General features: G+C 37.7%; 1 protein-coding gene across 4 annotated transcripts; it reads right to left on the bottom strand.

Moving 5' to 3' along the window:
- Nucleotides 1-9541: 9541 nt before the first annotated feature.
- LOC100005318 (uncharacterized) lies at nt 9542-17109 on the bottom strand. Of its 4 annotated transcripts, none has more exons than XM_087281165.1 (8): nt 16914-17109; nt 15963-16151; nt 15779-15887; nt 15065-15414; nt 14706-14905; nt 14305-14464; nt 9762-9905; nt 9542-9610 (listed from the first exon to the last, which is right to left on the bottom strand). In XM_087281165.1, the coding sequence occupies exons 2-8, from the start codon at nt 16147-16149 to the stop codon at nt 9567-9569; spliced, it is 1194 nt and encodes a 397-aa protein (XP_087137291.1). In that variant the 5' UTR covers nt 16150-16151; nt 16914-17109; the 3' UTR covers nt 9542-9566. The 4 variants fall into 4 exon arrangements, with proteins under 4 accessions (XP_087137291.1, XP_087137290.1, XP_087137288.1 ...); XM_087281164.1 differs by having other exon boundaries at nt 16957-17109; XM_087281162.1 differs by having other exon boundaries at nt 17046-17109.
- Between the last annotated feature and the right edge of the window lie 1427 nt (nt 17110-18536).

The following is an 18536-nucleotide window of genomic DNA, read 5'->3' as shown; positions in this document are numbered from 1 at the left end:
TCCACCTTAAGACTTGTTTGCAGGAAGAATGGGACAGAATTACACCTGAAACACTTTATCACTTGGTGTCTTCAGCCCCTAAACCTTTTTTAAGGGTTGTGAAAAGGAATGGCAACATTACAAAGTGGTAAATGCTTTACTGTTCCAACTTTATTTTAAATGTGTTGCAAGAACCAAAATTGGTATATGTGTTTATTTAAAAAAAAATCAGGAACACATTAAATAATGTGCTGTTCTGTTGTCTGCATTGAAATAAGTCAAAGTAAATTTAGAAATCACTTTCGTTCTGATTTTTCAACTTTTTCTGATTTTGGGGTTGTGTATAGTTTTTTAAACTGTGATTTCGAGTGATTGTGCCAGATAATTTTCCATAAATGTGTGTAAAAGTTCACGTGAAATGTCAAATTTTATTCAAATGCGTGATGTAATTTGAACTGAAACATGAAGACAAGGTGGGACAGAATATTATTAATTTAACTTGTTTATTATTGTACATGATGTCATTCATTGTTATGGTTAATATGATTGTATTGTTAAAACAATTAAAAAAAAAGTGTCAGAATAGCTCCTCCCCCTTTTAAAAGAAAAGCCAGCCAATACCATTTTGTTTTTATTACAGCTCAGCTGGTGAGTGGTTAAGCTCAAAAGTGAATCAAATGAAGAGCAAATGAGAAGCGTCTTGAAGGGGGCGGGACATGTCAGATACCGTAGAGCATTTGATTGGTTAGAAGATTTGATGTAAAACTGAAGTATGAGGTGATGTCTAAAAAATGGTTGCATTTAAGCGTAAATGACAAATTGATGTTCTGCAAATTTTTTAACTGTTTTGGAGCACACTAACTTTTAGATATCCTTAAGACTAACGCACTGATACTAACATCTAAAACCTTATTTGGATTTCATTGGGACTTTTAAGTGCAGAGTACTGTGGCAAGGCAATGCTGAATCGACAAACAAGGACTGTAGTGCAGTCATAAATGGGATAAATAAAATAAAACACATTTACCTTTAGTCATTTAGCAGACACTTTTATTCAAAGCGACTTACAAATGAGGACAAGGAAGCAATTTACACAACTATAAGAGCAACAATGTATAAGTGCTGTAGGCAAGTTTCAAGTATGTAAAGTGTAAAAAGCAAAACATTAGTATTTTTATTTTTTGTAGTACAGTTAGCCATAGAACCAGAGAAGCAATTGCAGATTAGGAAGTAAAGTGGAGACTAAATAGTTGAGTTTTTAGTCGTTTCTTGAAGACAGCGAGTGACTACCGTTCTGATGCAGTTAGGGAGTTCATTCCACCAACTGGGCAGATTGAACGCGAGAGTTTGGGAAAGTGATTTCTTCCCTCTTTGGGATGGAACCACGAGGCGACGTTTCTGGAGGGCACATAGATCTGCAGAAGTGAGAGCAGATAAGGAGCAAAGCCAGAAGTCGCTTTGTAAGCAAACATCAGAGCTTTGAATTTGATGCGAGTAGCAACTGGCAGCCAGTGCAAACATGAGTTGCGGAGTGACATGTGCTCTTTTAGGTTCATTAAAGACCACTCCTGCTGCTGCATTCTGAAGCAGCTGAAGAGGTTTGATAGAGTTAGCTGGGAGCCCCGCTAGTAGAGAGTTGCAATAGTCCAGTCTGGAGAGAACAAGAGCTTGAACAAGGAGTTGAGCTGCATGTTCAGATAGGAAGGGTCGGACCTTTCTGATGTTACAGAGTGCGAATCTGCAAGATCGAGCAGTTCTTGAAATGTGGTCAGAGAAGTTTAGTTGGTCATCAATCGTTACTCCAAGGCTTTTCACCGTTTTGGATGCAGTAATGGTTGTCCCGTCCATCTGGATTGAAAAGTTGTGATGTGGAGTCAGGTTGGCAGAAACTTCTAGCATTTCTGTTTTCGTGAGGTTAAGCTGAAGATGATGATCTTTCATCCAGTGTGAAATGTCTGACAGGCAGGCTGAGATGCGAGGAATCGTCAGAGTGAAAAGAGAGGTATAACTGGGTATCATCAGCATAGCAGTGGTAGGAAAATCCATGTTTCTGGATGACTGATCCTAGAGATGTCGTGTAGATGGAGAAGAGAAGTGGCCCAAGAACAGAGCCCTGTGGTACCCCAGTGTTTATGAGCTGTCAGAGAGGTAAGATCTGAACCACTGAATAACAGAAAACAAAGATAAAGGTGTTGCAAAACACCACTTTGTGCAAGACAGTCTCACATTCTAATAGATTTTTTTTTTAAGAATTGTAAAGAAAATTAACAGCTAACTTTGTGTTGTCACAATGTCAGTAGCCTATGAACAATGTGTGCTTTGTCTTTGTATTATCTCCATGCAGATCTCCCATTTTAAATTATGTGGTGGATAACAGCTCAAATGCTTTTATGAAAATGGCAGATAATCTTTTTTTTTAATTCCATCTCCAATAAACTACAAGAAGTCCACTGCATTATATGTTTAAGTTTAACTAAGTCATTTTTAACTTTTAGTAAATTTTTATTAAAAGCTTATCCTGCAAATGGTGAATTGTCACTTTGTCAATATAATTATGAACAGTGCAGAAAATAAGCAATGTCTAAAAGGCTCAGTTTCCAGGAATTAAGAAAGCTCTTAACTAAATGAAGACATTTTGAAAGCACGACACATTGATAGTTCTTTGGAATTTTTATTCTCAAACGTTGTTTAAACTGATCAATATATTCATATTATTTAAGACTCATTTTAAGAGCTATCAGTTTATCATGATTTCAGAGGAAAAATATAAATATCTCTCTTTCTTTGTTGGTAAAGCTTAAACAATATTAACAAATGCATCTTTTGTTAATGCCTTTTCCCCATACCCTTACAGCACGTGCTATATACAAGCTGTGAATGCCTTATCCTTCATATAGCCTAATCATGAATTTCTTTGGGAATTTTTTTCCTCAATACATCCATTAGATTGTAGGAGGAGAAAAAATAAAAGGAAAATTTTGAATTATTATATCAGCAATATTCTTCAAAATACAAGGGCAATAAATTACAATACAACATTTACATTTAAAAAAAAAAAAAGCAAAGGACAAAACAAGAAAAGTCATGTCCATAATCAGGTTTTTATTTGCAATGCAAAGAATAGATTCAAGGCTTTAAAATAATGTCGGGGTTTCTGCAGGATTCATCAAGTCAAATTTAAGACTTTTTAAGACCCTTCTTAGAACATTGAGAATGAAAGAATTTTAGACTTTTGCAGGGTTGAGATTTGTTCCTAGCATTATCATGAGGAATTGTGTGATTGTTTTTTTTTTTTCCTGATTAGAGAATTAAATTTAGAGAATGTGCTGTTAAAATGTCTAACAGCTACAAAATACTTAAAGATAAAAAATAAAGTTTTATTGAGATGTATTGTTGATTGGATGGTTGTCGGCCCAACTGAAATGCATTAGACAAAGCAAAATTAAGACCTATTTAAAATGATTTAAGACGAACAACCCAATATTGCTGTGAATTTAAGACTCTTTTGGGGCCTAAAATTTAGTTTTTAAAATTTAAGACTTTTTAAGACCCAGTAGACACCCTGGATGTACTTTTTTTTATTAACGTTATATCTTGTTTCAAATGGTGTGAAGTAACAAATACAAAAACTCAAATTATTGTAATTGAGTAGTTTTTCCCAGGAAATGTAATTTACAAAGTAGTTTTAAAAATGTGTACTTTTACTTTCCCTTGAGTACATTTTAGTGCAGTATCGGTACTTTTACTCCTCTACTTTCCTTCAACCTGCAGTCACTAGGCCTACTTAGTTTTTTCCTGTCTATGGAGATTAGAAATATTAATCCTGTGATTCCTGTCCAATCAAATCGCACATAGAAAGTAAATTGCTTCATTATGAACTACCTCAAGACATGGATGCTTTATAATGGCAGCAAACTGTTTGGAAGCATTAAAATTGTCCAAGAAGATGTTAAAAATCTTTACACCCAATGATCGAGAGACTGTTTAGACTGCATGCTACTGATGAGGAGATGACAGATGTTTACTGTATGATGACCAAAATGGCCTTAAACAATAACTAAACGCACTACAGAATGTTACGTTTACACACATTTCCACAAATTACATGTGAACATCAGCTTTTTACAGCTTAATACTCACTACTCATAAGTACTTTTAAAAGGCATGCCCGTAGCCAGGGTTCGGGGGGTTTGAACGAACCACCCCCCATGGCTAAAAGGTCCAGAATTTGTCTTTTTATTTATTTTATGTAATTTAACATTATAGAATATATTTATTATATTAATATATTTAAATTTAGTATATATTGTGATAAAGTGTAATTTTAAATAACTCTGGCTAGTAATTTGAATCCCATAGAGCCTCAAAGCCACAATAGTGTGACGCGAGTCACGTGTCAAAACCCACTGAGTAGTAACATTTGAATTTGATGTAACATCCATACTGAGTAACGCTGTGGGTCGAAAAGAGCAAGAAAGGCAGAAAAGACAGGCAGCGGCATCATTATCGCACAATATTGAACATATGTTCAAAAAGACTGCCAAACTTACTTCCTAACAGATGAAAATCTGTCCCTATCCATGAGGTTCTAGGCCAGGTATCGGCAAACTTGATCCTGAGGGCCGGTGTCCCTGCAGAGTTTAGTTCCAACACTAGTCAAACACACCTGAACAAACTAATCAGTGTCTTCAAGATCACTAGAAATCTACAAGCAGGTGTGTTTGATTAGAGTTGGAGCTAAACTGTGCAGGACACCGGCCCTCCAGGACCGAGTTTGCCCACCCCTGTTCTAGGCTAACTGGTCGCATTAGCCGGTACGTCCTGTATATTTATTGACTTGTCCAGTACATGACCTCCCTTTCCCTATGTTTGCCTTTTTCTTTTAAATAACTGTCCGACAAAGGCTTTAATAGCAAGCAGAGTCATCAGCCGTCAGATGTCACTTCACAGCAAAAGGCGCTAATCCCGTCACATCTGTGTTTGTGAGGCTGTTTGATCACTTCATTGCTTTTATTGTGACCGGATATAAATTCGATCGCTCAAACCACTTCAGAAGGTGATCTGGGATGCATTCCAGATGAAACAGGACAGGTCTAATAATTTTTTAGACATAAATTAATATAAACAAAATAAATTATGACCTGGAGAAAATCTGACCTGCACCTATAACACATGTAGGAGCGCTTTTACAGCCAAAATTCTATTAAAAACATGTTTACCATAAGCATAAAACGTGTTCTAACTTTTCAGGCCTGTAGCCAGGGGGTGTTCGGTGGCTCGGAAGACCAACTCTTTACTGACAAAGGTCCAGGATTTGTCCCATACATGAGCTCATTTGTCCTATTTTGACTGCTATGCCATCATAAATAATGAAAATAATCCATCGAAAAAGGCTTTAAGACCAAATGGATCCTCTGTCGGCTGTTGCTTCGACTATAATCTGATGTAAGAGAAGTTGACTTTCACTAGTGAATTGTTTATAAACAGAGAAAATATTTTACTGGTAACTTTATTCTAAATCTTGGACTTTATTCCTGAAATAAAATAAAAAGGTGAAGCACCAGAAGCGGACCATAATTTAAATATATTGTGGCTACCCAGCTGGCAAAATTCATATGACTTAAATCCGGCCCACACTAGACACTTAAATCCGGCCCACATACTGCATGGAATGATGGCAATAGGGCGGTCCACTCCTGTTTGCCAGATATGGGCCACAATTAAGTCAAAACAATACCACATATTAGCCAGAATTCAACCAAATGAACCAGAACTGACCCTATTCTGGGCCACATTCTGCTTTTATTCTGGCCCAAATCCGGCCCACATCAGACACTTAAATCAGGCCTACATACCCCATGGATGATGGCAATTGGGCGATCCACTCCTGTTTGCCAAATATGGGCCACAATTAAGTCATAGGTATTCCACGTCAGCCAGAATTCAAGCAAATGAACCAGAACTGACTATATTCTGGGCCACAATGTGCTTTTATTCTAGCCCAGATCCGGCCCACACCAGACACTTGCATCCGGCCCACATAGCGCATGGAATGATGGCACTTGGGCATTCTGCTCTTGTTTTTCAGATATGGGCCACAATTAAGGCAAAACAATCCCACATATTAGCCAGAATTCAACCAAATGAACCAGAACTTACCCTATTCTGAGCCACATTCTGCTTTTATTCTGGCTCAGATCTGGCCCACATCAGACACTTAAATCCGGCCCACATGCCGCATGGAATGATGGCAATTGGGCGGTCCACTCCTGTGTGCCAGATATGGGCCACAATTAAGCCATAGCCATTCCACATATAAGCCAGAATTCAACCAAATGAACCAGACCTGACCCTATTCTGGGTCACATTCTGCTTTTATTCTGGTCCATATCCAGCCCACTTCAGGCACTTAAATCTGGCCTACATACCACATGGATGATGGCAATTGGGCGGTCCACTCCTGTTTGCCAAATATGGGCCACAATTAAGCCATAGCCATTCCACATGTCAGCTAGAATTCAACCAAATGAACCAGAACTGACTATATTCTGGGCCACAATGTGTTTTTATTCTGACCCAGATCCGGCCCACACTAGACAATTGCTTCCGGCCCACATACCACATGGAATGATGGCACTTGGGCGTTCTGCTCTTTTTTTCAGATATGGGCCACAATTAAGTCAAAACAATACCACATATTAGCTAGAATTCAACCAAATGAACCAGAACTTACCCTATTCTGAGCCACATTCTGCTTTTATTCTGGCTCAGATCCGGCCCACATCAGACACTTAAATCCGGCCCACATGCCGCATGGAATGATGGCAATAGGCGGTCCACTCCTGTGTGCCAGATATAGGCCACAATTAAGCCATAGCCATTCCACATATAAGCCAGAATTCAACCAAATGAACCAGAACTGACCCTATTCTGGGCCACATTCTGCTTTTATTCTGGTCCATATCCGGCCCACTTCAGGCACTTAAATCTGGCCTACATACCACATGGATGATGGCAATTGGGCGGTCCACTCCTGTGTGCCAGATATGGGCCACAATTAAGCCATAGCCATTCCACATGTCAGCCAAAATTCAACCAAATGAACCAGACCTGACCCTATTCTGGGTCACATTCTGCTTTTATTCTGGTCCATATCCAGCCCACTTCAGGCACTTAAATCTGGCCTACATACCACATGGATGATGGCAATTGGGCGGTCCACTCCTGTTTGCCAAATATGGGCCACAATTAAGCCATAGCCATTCCACATGTCAGCTAGAATTCAAACAAATGAACCAGAACTGACTATATTCTGGGCCACAATGTGTTTTTATTCTGGCCCAGATCCGGCCCACACCAGACAATTGCATCCGGCCCACATACCACAAGGAATGATGGCACTTGGGCGTTCTGCTCTTTTTTTTCAGATATGGGCCACAATTAAGTCAAAACAATACCACATATTAGCCAGAATTCAACCAAATGAACCAGAACTTACCCTATTCTGAGCCACATTCTGCTTTTATTCTGGCTCAGATCCGGCCCACATCAGACACTTAAATCCGGCCCACATGCCGCATGGAATGATGGCAATAGGGCGGTCCACTCCTGTGTGCCAGATATAGGCCACAATTAAGCCATAGCCATTCCACATATAAGCCAGAATTCAACCGAATTAACCAGAACTGACCCTATTCTGGGCCACATTCTGCTTTTATTCTGGTCCATATCCGGCCCACTTCAGGCACTTAAATCTGGCCTACATACCACATGGATGATGGCAATTGGGTGGTCCACTACTGTTTGCCAAATATGGGCCACAATTAAGTCACAGCTATTCCACGTCAGGCAGAATTCAAGCAAATGAACCAGAACTGACTATATTCTGGGCCACAGTGTGCTTTTATTCTGGCCCAGATTCGGCCTACACCAGACACTTGCATCCGGCCCACATACCGCATGGAATGATGGCACTTGGGCATTCTGCTCCTGTTTTTTTAGATATGGGCCACAATTAAGCCAAAACAATACCACATATTACTAAACTGACCCTATTCTGGGCCACAATCTAGATTTATTCTGGCCCAGATTTAGCCCAAGCCTGACACTTACATATGCCCTACCTACATACCACATGGAATAATGACCATGAAACTACCCTAATGTGTGCCACTGTTCATAGTTATATTAACTCTGGACTTTCCCCACTTTCGTTGTTCATATGGCCCACTTGCTGAATGAAATTGTAAAAAACTATAACTTTACCCTAAATAGAACACACAATATATTTTACTCAATGACAAACAAACACAAAATAGCTTTGTAAGAATCACTTTATAAACAAAATAATATTTAACAATATTTTAACATTCAGTAAAGACAAATAAAAATGGCCTGCTTATTTTAAAATGAGGTATAAAAGAAAATATTCCTGAAGTAATTAAACAATTTATTATTATTATTATTATTATTATTATTATTGGAATTTGACAACAACAAAATATGAATAAAAAATTAGTGAAAATAGCATTTGACATCTTTGGAAATGAATTCCACCAAAAATAGACAATAAAATGAACACAAAACAGCTTTACAAAAAAAGAACACTGTCGAAAATAATAAAAGAAAAAAGTGAATCAGTTATCAAAAATGTTTAAGTTTTAAAAAAGTTACAACGGAAAACAATCCTAAAATTATTGCACCGTTTAGTGTCATAAAAAAAGATCTCTTTACATTTTTGCAAATTAATTTAAAAAAAAAAAGGTTAATTACAAACACTATAATTAAGCAAAATAGCAACGCGCCAGCAATGCGCCTCAGAACGCCTCCTTTTCAGATTAGAACGCCTATGGGCGCACATATCAGCGCAAATGCATTTGCTATTTAAACAGCGTGGCGCAACACCTCAAGACAACTCTTGCACCAAGCTGAAAATTATTGCGTCGCGCCTTGCACCACATTACGCCGAGTGTATGATAGAGGCCCTAGATCTTCGCAATTTAACGTCACCAAAGCCTTTAGATGACAAAAACCCAATTTTGATGTTGATCTGAGAAAATCCTTAGGAGGAATTCATTAAAATACAACGCCTGGAAACAGCAAAAAAAATTTCACTTTTTCGGCAGAGGAAGTTTAAAATATATGACTTTCTGTTGGGTTTGAGATTTCATTCCAAGAGACTTTTTTGTAGGTTTTGGCATGTTTGATGTGTGTGCCAATTTTCGTATGTGTGTGTGAATCATAGTTTAGGGGCCAGTCGGTCAAACGTGCATAGGTGGCGCTGTCGAGTCATCTTGCCACACCCACTTCCGAAACCTATAACAAGCATAAATTTTCGCCACCTCTGGTGCGTGTGCAAACTTTCATGAGTTTGAGCATGTTTCGACCCTCAAAATTGCGATTTATTCTAGAGAAGAAGAAACGGAGCAATTCCAATAGGGCCTACAGTATACGCACTATTCCGGTGCTTGGTCCCTAATAAAAAATACAGAGCAATTCCAATAGGGCCTACGCAACGTATATGCTCGGTCCCTAATAAAAAAAAAAAACATGGCAAATCACACTATGTAAAGACATTTATTTTTTATTTAGTGTTCTTCTTGACTGGGTCCATCAGTGCCATCTTGTAAACCTTTCAATAATAAAAAATAAAAAAGTTGTCAATAAAATATTGCAAATAATAAGAACTAATTTATTTAACTAATATTATTTTCTGCATTTAGTTTGGAGTTGTGTGCTTTGCTTCCAGAAATGTCATAAAACAAACATTGCAACCAACTTACAGTTTTTCTGGAGACTGCGTCTTCGCTCCTCTCTTTCTCTTCTCCCTCCATCTCGGTCACTGGCAAGTTGAAGCCATCTTTTAATGTAAAACTCTACCTCTTGATCCGTTGCTGCTGCTGTGAGCCTGTTGTTTCTCACAGTCCCTAAAAATATAAATAGTCTGGTGACCCAAGAATCAAGTGCAAAATGTAGAGCTCAATAGTAAAACTTTAAAGATGTTCTGGTGGTGGACAAAGATGCAAGTTTGACACATGCTTGGAACATCATACTGAACTGTCTTTTCTGATTTCATTCAGGCCTTTATAAGGTTAACAGAGAATGCCTTGTTGTTTACAAAATAACAAGTTTTCAAATGTTTACATACTGTACCACTGTGTAGGAACTCCAGACACCACTGGACTGAGGTTGCACTAAGGTAAGGCCTTTATTAAATCACACTTTTTCCCATCACAACCCCTTGCTGAGAACATTAAAACACAGTGAGTTTGTTTCACCCAAGCAGATGGCTTTGTGACTCTCTATTGGATATGTTTAGGACTTCTGCTGGGTCAATTTGGAAGATTTGCCCACATGATAAGCTTCTAAATCATACATCTTAATAGAGGTCTGCAAAGGAGCCGCAGGACCCGACCAGATTTCTGCAGCGCAGGAATATATTTCCGAATAAAGCGCGGGAACGGTCGTTAACTGGTTTAATTTGGGACGGGAGTGGGCCGTATAGCAATATCGCTCCCGACTCCCGGGTGAGCATGCGTATGTTAGGTGTAAATGAAATAGCACGATGCTGTGTTTATCTTGTTTGTTGCTGTGTGTATGTGTGTGTCTGTGTGTGTGTGTGTGTGTATGTGTGTGCGCGCGCCAATGAGTGAGAGAGCTTTGCCTGTGTGTGTGTTTGGTGCGCGCGAATGAGAGAGAGATAGAGCTTTGTCTGTGTGTGTGTGCTTGGTGCTTATGTGTGTGTGTTTATACAGACAGCTTGTTATAGGCTGTCTGGACTCTGTATAGCTGGGTGGTTTTTGGTTTTGTTCTCCCCCCGCTCTTTAGCGGGATCGGGCGCGGCGGGTAGAAAACGGGGCAGGTCGGGCAGCAGGACAACAAATGCTGAATGTAAGCGTGAGCGGTCGGGTTCGGGCTAAAACCTGGCGGGTGCGGGCGGGAGCAGGATTCAAAATTTAGTCTCGCGAAGATCTCTACAACTTAACATTGTCACATAACTTTAAAGGGAAAATATCAAGCACTCAGTAAAGTTTACATTATTTTGTACATTGGATTCCACCTTAATGAAAATATATTAAATTCCATTAATATAGCTATTTTAAAGAAATCGGCATGTTTTACTATAGATTTTAGACCTAGGGTGCCGCCATCTTAGAATATCGCTGTGTCTGATGTCACGGGGTTGGTTCCGTTCCCTCAGCTGAACAGATACAGTGGAAGTAATGGACTGAACACGGAGACAGGAAAGCATAATTTAACCCAATGTGTGAAGTTGTGGATGTGGAGCAGGTGCAGATACAATAATCTGATATAAAAATTTATATTAGACACACATATACATATATACATAAACATATATATACACATATGTGTTTTTACGCAATGGATGCCCTTCCAGCCGCAACCCATCTCTGGGAAACATCCACACACAGGCAATCACACTCGTACACTACGGACAAATTAACACTTTTCATTACTACAGCTACTCACCTCTTTTTGTGTTCAAAACAAACTAAGATCGCTTTTTCACATGGCAGATTTTTATCCTTCAAACATGTTGAGAGATCGACTTGATCGACTTGAAAAGGGAATATGTCTTGACAATACACACGAATGTGACTTAGTAAAGCATGAAGTCATGTATCTATTTAATCATTGCATTAGTCTGAATGTAAATCGCCTCGTCGGGCAGCGCTGGAGCAGCGGTGAACCAAAATGCAATAAACGAAAAGGTATTAACATAAGAAAAATACACAACTTAAGCCACTTAAATGCTTGTATTTGCACCAGCTCTGCGATACATGTCCACAACTTCATGCATTTGGTTAAATTAGGTTGTCCAGTCTCTGTGTTCACTCCGTTACTACCATGGTTGAATCCCAGACAGGCAGTCAGGCAGCATAATACAGAGAGTGGACCAAAGTGCATCAAATGATCGTAAATAAATATATATTTTTATATTGGACACAAATTTGATGCTTGTGTTTGCACCAGCTGCACGTCCACAACTTCATTGGGTTGAATTAGGCTTTCCAGTCACTGTGTTAAGTTCATTACTTCCTTCTGTTCAGTTGAGGAACCGGAACCAACCTCGTGACATCAGACACTGCAATATACTATCTGAGAACATGTCAACTTTGATCAGACAAATGGTCGTAGAGATGCAGCTTATGACCTAAATCTGTAGACTACAGTCTTAACCCGCTGTAAGCTTTAAACTTGCAACGGAACTTCACTCCAGCAGCCACCACCCACCAACATGATTGGCTTCCTAAGGCATCACTCCAGAGAATTGACCACCAAAACTATAAATGATAGAAAGGTACATTTAATGGTTGATTGTTCACTCAGCTGGTCTTGCAAATACATTGCTAAACTTGGGATTCCATCAGTGCATCCTTTTAAACTTTTTCTTTTCTTCCGTTTTTACTTTCTGCAACAGTGTGAATGTGTTAGTTTGTGTTAAGTCAAAGTCTTTTTTTTTAGCAAAGTGTTTTATGTTTGCCGTTAAATATATTGAACTTGCAATCTTGTTACCTAATTGTAATGCTAAGTGATTTCCCCATATCATGAGTTTGATCTAGGTAAACATATTGGTTTTGGCTATGCATTGTATTTACAAGTACAAAACCATATGAATTAGTAGGGCTGTGCAATTAATTGAAAATCCGTTTTTGATTTCGGCTTCTAACGATTGTGAAAAACCATTCACAGAGATAAACGATTATTCCATCATATACCACCCCCTTTCCAGTTGTACACATTTGTTGCTCTGCAAAGCTCAGTTCCACGTGAAAATGATTAAAAGCATGTACTGTAATGTAACTTTTGCAGCACGGGATGCACATCATTCATATTTTTAAGAGCGCAAAAGAGCACACACTCTGTGTGTGTGCGCACCACGCTTAGCCTCGGACAGGCTCAGAGACGATCAGAGCACACACATCTAACGCCATCTTAATGTGAGCGCTTTAATGGTCAAATACATGCACATTTTTGTCAGAGCGCGGTGTTTAGTAATTATTCATATTAACCCTCGTTTGTGTAATAAACAAACAAGTTGAGAATCAAAAGACACGTGAAAGAGAAACCATATCAGAGCCACACTATTCTTAAAGTGACAGTGCGCAATATTCCTGTTGCCGCCTGTTTTTATTATTAATCAAACAACAACAGGAGAAAATCCCTCACTGCTCTTGACTGAAGGACTTTTGTAGCTGAAGTATTTTTCTTACAGTGAAGATGCTTAAAGCACAGTTTAAACAACATATTTAATAACTCATTTCTAATAACTGATTTATTTTATCTTTGCTATGATGAGAGTACGTCATATTTCACTAGATATTTTTCAAGATACTAGTATTCAGCTTAAAGTGACATTCAAAGGCTTAATTAGTGTAATTAGGCAAGTCATTATATAACAGTAGTTTCTTCTGCAGACAATCAAAAATATATATTTCTTAAATAGGCTAATAATATTAAGCTATTAAAATAGGTTTCAAAATATTTAAACCTGCTTTTATTCTAGCCGAAATAAAACATAAGCCTTTCTCCAGTAGAAAAAAATATTATAGGAAATACTTAAAAAAATTCCTGTTCTATATAACTTAAGAAATATTTATATATATAAAAAAAATTTACAGAAGGGCAAATAATTTTGACTTCAACTGATAATCGTTTTGAATAATCGTGATTACAATGATGACCAAAATAATCGTGATTTTGATTTTTCCAATAATCGAGCAGCCCTAGTTAATATCCATGTCTATGTTTGGAGAAATAACACCTATGAAGTTATTATATCAGACTAAGCACTAATACACAGCTGAGATGATTAAATTCAACTTTTACTTATTTTCAAAAACTTTTTTTTTTTTTTATAAAATTAATGCTTCAAAAAGCAATAATGCAACAAAATAATATTCAAGGGTAGACCTGACGTCAATTAAATGTTTTCCTGTATCTTTGGTGTGTTGCAAGTTGCTCATGCATATGCTAGACAAGTAAAACTGCAAAAATGAAAGTCTCTAATCTATACATGTTCTATTTAAAAGCAGACTCATCTAAACCTCCCAAAAATGCCTTGTTAAACACGCCCCCACTAATCTACATCAGTTCATGAGAAGCACCGAAGAACACTGTCCAAAATAAATATGCATCACACCAAATACACACAATAATGTTTGTTTTAGCCACACGATATCACCCTATTAACAACAAGATCTTGTTTGTTCTTCTGGTTTTAATGTAATGCACAAGAAAATGACATGGAAAATAAGGAGGAAGACTCATGAGTGTGATGATATGAATGCATTAAACACTCACCAGTAATTACATCTTTCATATGCAGTCCATGGAAAGCTGTTTTGCCATTGATGCCACGCCAGTTGAGCTGTTTGGCAAGGGTGTTGGTAAAACAGTGCTTCATGATTCGCCAAACACTATCTTTAATGTCAACTCCTCCAATGACACTGAAGGTAGTGATCTGAAAAGGTCAAATTAGAAATCTATGGATACATAAAGCAACATTTTACTCATTACACAGTTCTAATAAAAGGTATAATTTAACTTTTTCCTGAGTTGGAATTTAGAATGGTATTTTAGGTTGGATGTCATGACTACCCTTGGGTGTTTTTACTCCATTTTGTAAAAAAAAATATGGTAAAATATTTGTAGTATATTTAGTAGAAATGTAGTATTTTTATGTAGTAAGGTGATGTTATTACCATTTTGTTTTTGAGGTCTTCCTCTTCTCTGAGGCGTTTTTCTAACGCAAGGAGGGCAGCCACATCTTTGAGTGGCAGTACTACTCTCTTGAGGGAATCCTGTCCCTGGACAGGTTGGCCTGTATTTTGCAGGTTCATCTGAATCATTTTAAGTTGTTCCATTATAATTTCTTGATTTGTAAGAAGTTTGTGCAGTAGAGCTGAAAATAATGCCATTGAACATGTTAGGAAAAAAACACACTATTATCTGTTGAACTGGAAAAATAATCCTTATTAAGGATGCTCCAGACTAAAATATATATATGCATAAAAATTGTTTATAGACAGAAAAAAATGCACAAATTCCATAAATTACTTACAAGACAGACTATTTGAAATTGTTGTTCCTGATTGTCTTTGGCTTTCATGTAGTTCAAGGGGTTGAGGACTAGTCACAGAGCATCTTGGTTCCGGACTTGTTGATTGTCTATGCTCAGGGCTTCTTACAGACTGCCAAGGCTCAGGACTTTGTCTAGGCTTAGGACTTGTAAGAGACCGTCTGAGATCTAGGCTTGTCTTTTGTTTTTGTGGTTCAGGCCGTTGAACTTTTCTCCTTACTGCAGACTGTTTATCAAAGTTCTGCGTTTTTATTTTTGGGGCTGGAGGCAATGTAATTTTTTGTTTGACAGGAACTTCCTCCTCACTATCACTTTCAAAGTGAATGTTTGGCCTTGTAATGGAAAACAGAAAATAAATACAAAATCAATTTCAATCAATTAAAAAAAAATTTAATCTCTTTTAAATCAAGATCGGAAAAGAGATTTCTTAATAGTTGTAGTCTGGTCCTGAATTCTTTTTTTCCCATTTGCCCCATGCTTATTAAGAACTCACGTTTTCTGCACTGCTGTCTCATATGTAAGTTCAGTATAGAGGGCTCTGATTCATCATGTTCTGACCATTGTATTATTTTTTAGATTGCAATTCTGGGCATGGTCTAAAATTCAGTAGCTACCAACATTTTTGTTTGTTCATTTCAAATACATTTTGCCTGGATTTCTCTTGTAACTGGTACTTAAACATGTTTTTGCACTTACAGACGTTTTCGTTTTTTCTTTGGATAGTCATCCTTGTCTTCCTCTGCTGTTTGCAGATCAGTGTAGGCTTCAGCTTCAGGAAGTTTTAGACAAGCATGTTTGTAGTTTGCTGTAAAAATATATAGAATCTCATGAGATGATTGGTTAAACCATTAAATCATGAAAGTACATGTGATATGCATACCAGCTGTATATAAAATTTGAACACGAAATGCATCCCATGTGACTCCAGGCTGCTCCTGGCTCCGTACGGCCTTCACTAATTCATCCGCTTTGTAGTGAGCTGGCCATTGACAAATTTCATCTGTAACCCAAAGCGCTGGCACAACTTCCACCTCTTGGGTTTCCAAAAACTCCACAATGTGAAACATGGCTTAAAAAAACAAACAGACATTAGCTGTAAGGTTATGAACAATATTATCTATGCATTATCTATCTATAATATATGTACTCTTTTTAACTATAAAAAAATGAAAGAGGTTTTACTTAAAGTAATTCACACCCTTATAAAAATAAGTTTATTAAAGTGTGCTATTTATTTTAAACTTAAAATAGGAACTCATACTTTTATAAATTGCCAATTTAGTCTCATGTGCTAGTAGTACACCAAGTACACTACTAGTTCATTGATATTAGTATATTATATGTATAATTTTACAAATACTTGTCATTTACTTAAAAATGTATACTTTTTCTTAAAGATCTTTAAAACTGAAGACATTGGTATAAACACGGGATACACACCTACAAGAATTAGGGAAGACAGGCTGTCTCCACAGTATAAACTTGATGTTTATTTGCACAAAAATTAATAATCAATAAAAATCAATAATTTTCTTCAAGAAAATATGTAATGCTAAAAATCACAACACAACACAATGCTAAGGCTGCGACCTAGGATGGGTCTGCATGTAAAATTGAAATAACAAATCCAACCTTCAAAGGCAATCGTACACTTCTGCACAATACCGTCAAACTTACATCAAAAAGCAAATTCCCAATTTTGTAGAATCAATGGGGTAGTCAAAAAAACTTTGCGATATGTCTATATTCTTTGTAAACAATGTATTCCTCGAACTCAGAGACTGTTAGGCTATATTTTGAACCAAAACAATCTTATTGTTAATCTTAATACACCTGTCCCTCTCAGATGAGTTGATGACCACTTTCACACATACAGACCTTTCCGCAATTTTCCGGAAAGGTTTGTATGTGTGGACAGCATGGTGGACAGGCTATTTTCCGGAAAGAGAAGTGGTAACATTACCGGTAATTTGCCGGCGCTGTGTGAACGCAGAAGGAATATTGCCGGAAAGAGCGCGTGCACGTCTAGAACGCGCTGACGTAAGACGTCTACTTTAGCCAATCAGAACACTCAGACGAATTTACGTCGGCGCGGTTAATGAAGATAAAAGCCTTTGAATTTTTTTCCAGACACATTTTTAACTGCTAGATGTTAGTCAGATAACGTTTCTATGTTCCTTCTTAATGCCAACTGTGTAAATACTTATCGATAAGATGCTTATGATAAGCCGTTGTTTACCTTCAAGCTTGACATGCGAAAGTACTTTTCTAAATGTTTTCATCAAAGTTGTTCACAATACGATCCATCTACAGAGTTTGTATTTTAGTCAAATGTTTACAAATACAAGCCCAGTTTAGAGGTCATTTCTGGTTAATGATGTCAGAATTTACAGGTATTTTGGAATGGATGTGTGAATGGTCTTTTCCGGAAAAAAAATCTGTACCGTCCTCGCTTGAGTGAACAGCGCTTTTTTTAATTTACCGGTAAAGTCTTTCCGCAAATTTTCAGGATATTTACCGGTATCACTGTGTGAAAGGGGATAGCCATAGTCATCAAATGACAGTTTTTTTGAATTGGGAGACTGTTTCTGTAAAGCCATATAGAACCGGTCCATCTGAGTGCCTCATTCAATTTTTTTTGTTGGATTTACATGTTTCCTTATCTTTTAAACTGTTTGAATGAAGTTCAGACATTTGCCGTACAACTTGTTGCAGTGGTGAGCTAGGTTTTCTAACCATCCCTTTAATTTGTTTCAAGTAGTTGTCATAAGGAAACCATTATATTAAGTGTCCATGCACCTTCACATCATCACTAAGATGAGTCAGACCATGAATGTTATCAAAACTAAAAACCCATGACCGTACATTTCTCCAAAATGTTTAACAAATGATCTAAGCAGTGTGTTGGCAAAGTCATTTAAGAGCAAACAGTATGTAGGACTTGCCAAGATGTATACCAGAGATAGCAGCATAAAATTCTGATAGACCTTAGTAGGCAAAAAATCAAAGCGATTGGACCAGTATAAAGTAAGAACTGCCTTGTTTCTTTCCAACACAACCTCTCATCTAGGCCCCTTGGCTTTCTAGCAAATTCTGAAGGTATGTAACTTCTGAGTTCAATCAGTTTGTCTGAAATTAATGTCACCTGTGTGTAAGGAATACGACAATGTAATTTTCCAGAAGCACTGATCCACAAATCAAGAAGATGACGCATCACACCTAAGCACACTAAGTGCGTATAGTCATGTGGAAATCCACTGACCACCCAGATAGCAAAATTCAGCCCACATACCGCATAAAATGATGGCACTTGGGCGGCACGCTCTTGTTTACTAGATCTGGGCCATAATTAAGCCATAGAAATACCACATATCAGCCAGAATTCATTCAAATGAATCAGAACTGACCCTATTCTGAGCCACAGTTTGCTTTTAATTTGGCCCAGATATGGCCC

Source organism: Danio rerio, chromosome 14 (genome assembly GCF_052040795.2).
Source record: "Danio rerio strain M-AB ecotype USA chromosome 14, GRCz13ab, whole genome shotgun sequence".
NCBI lineage: Eukaryota > Metazoa > Chordata > Actinopteri > Cypriniformes > Danionidae > Danio > Danio rerio.
The sequence above is the reverse complement of the archived record's forward strand: the minus strand, read 5'-3'. Positions and strand labels throughout refer to the sequence as shown.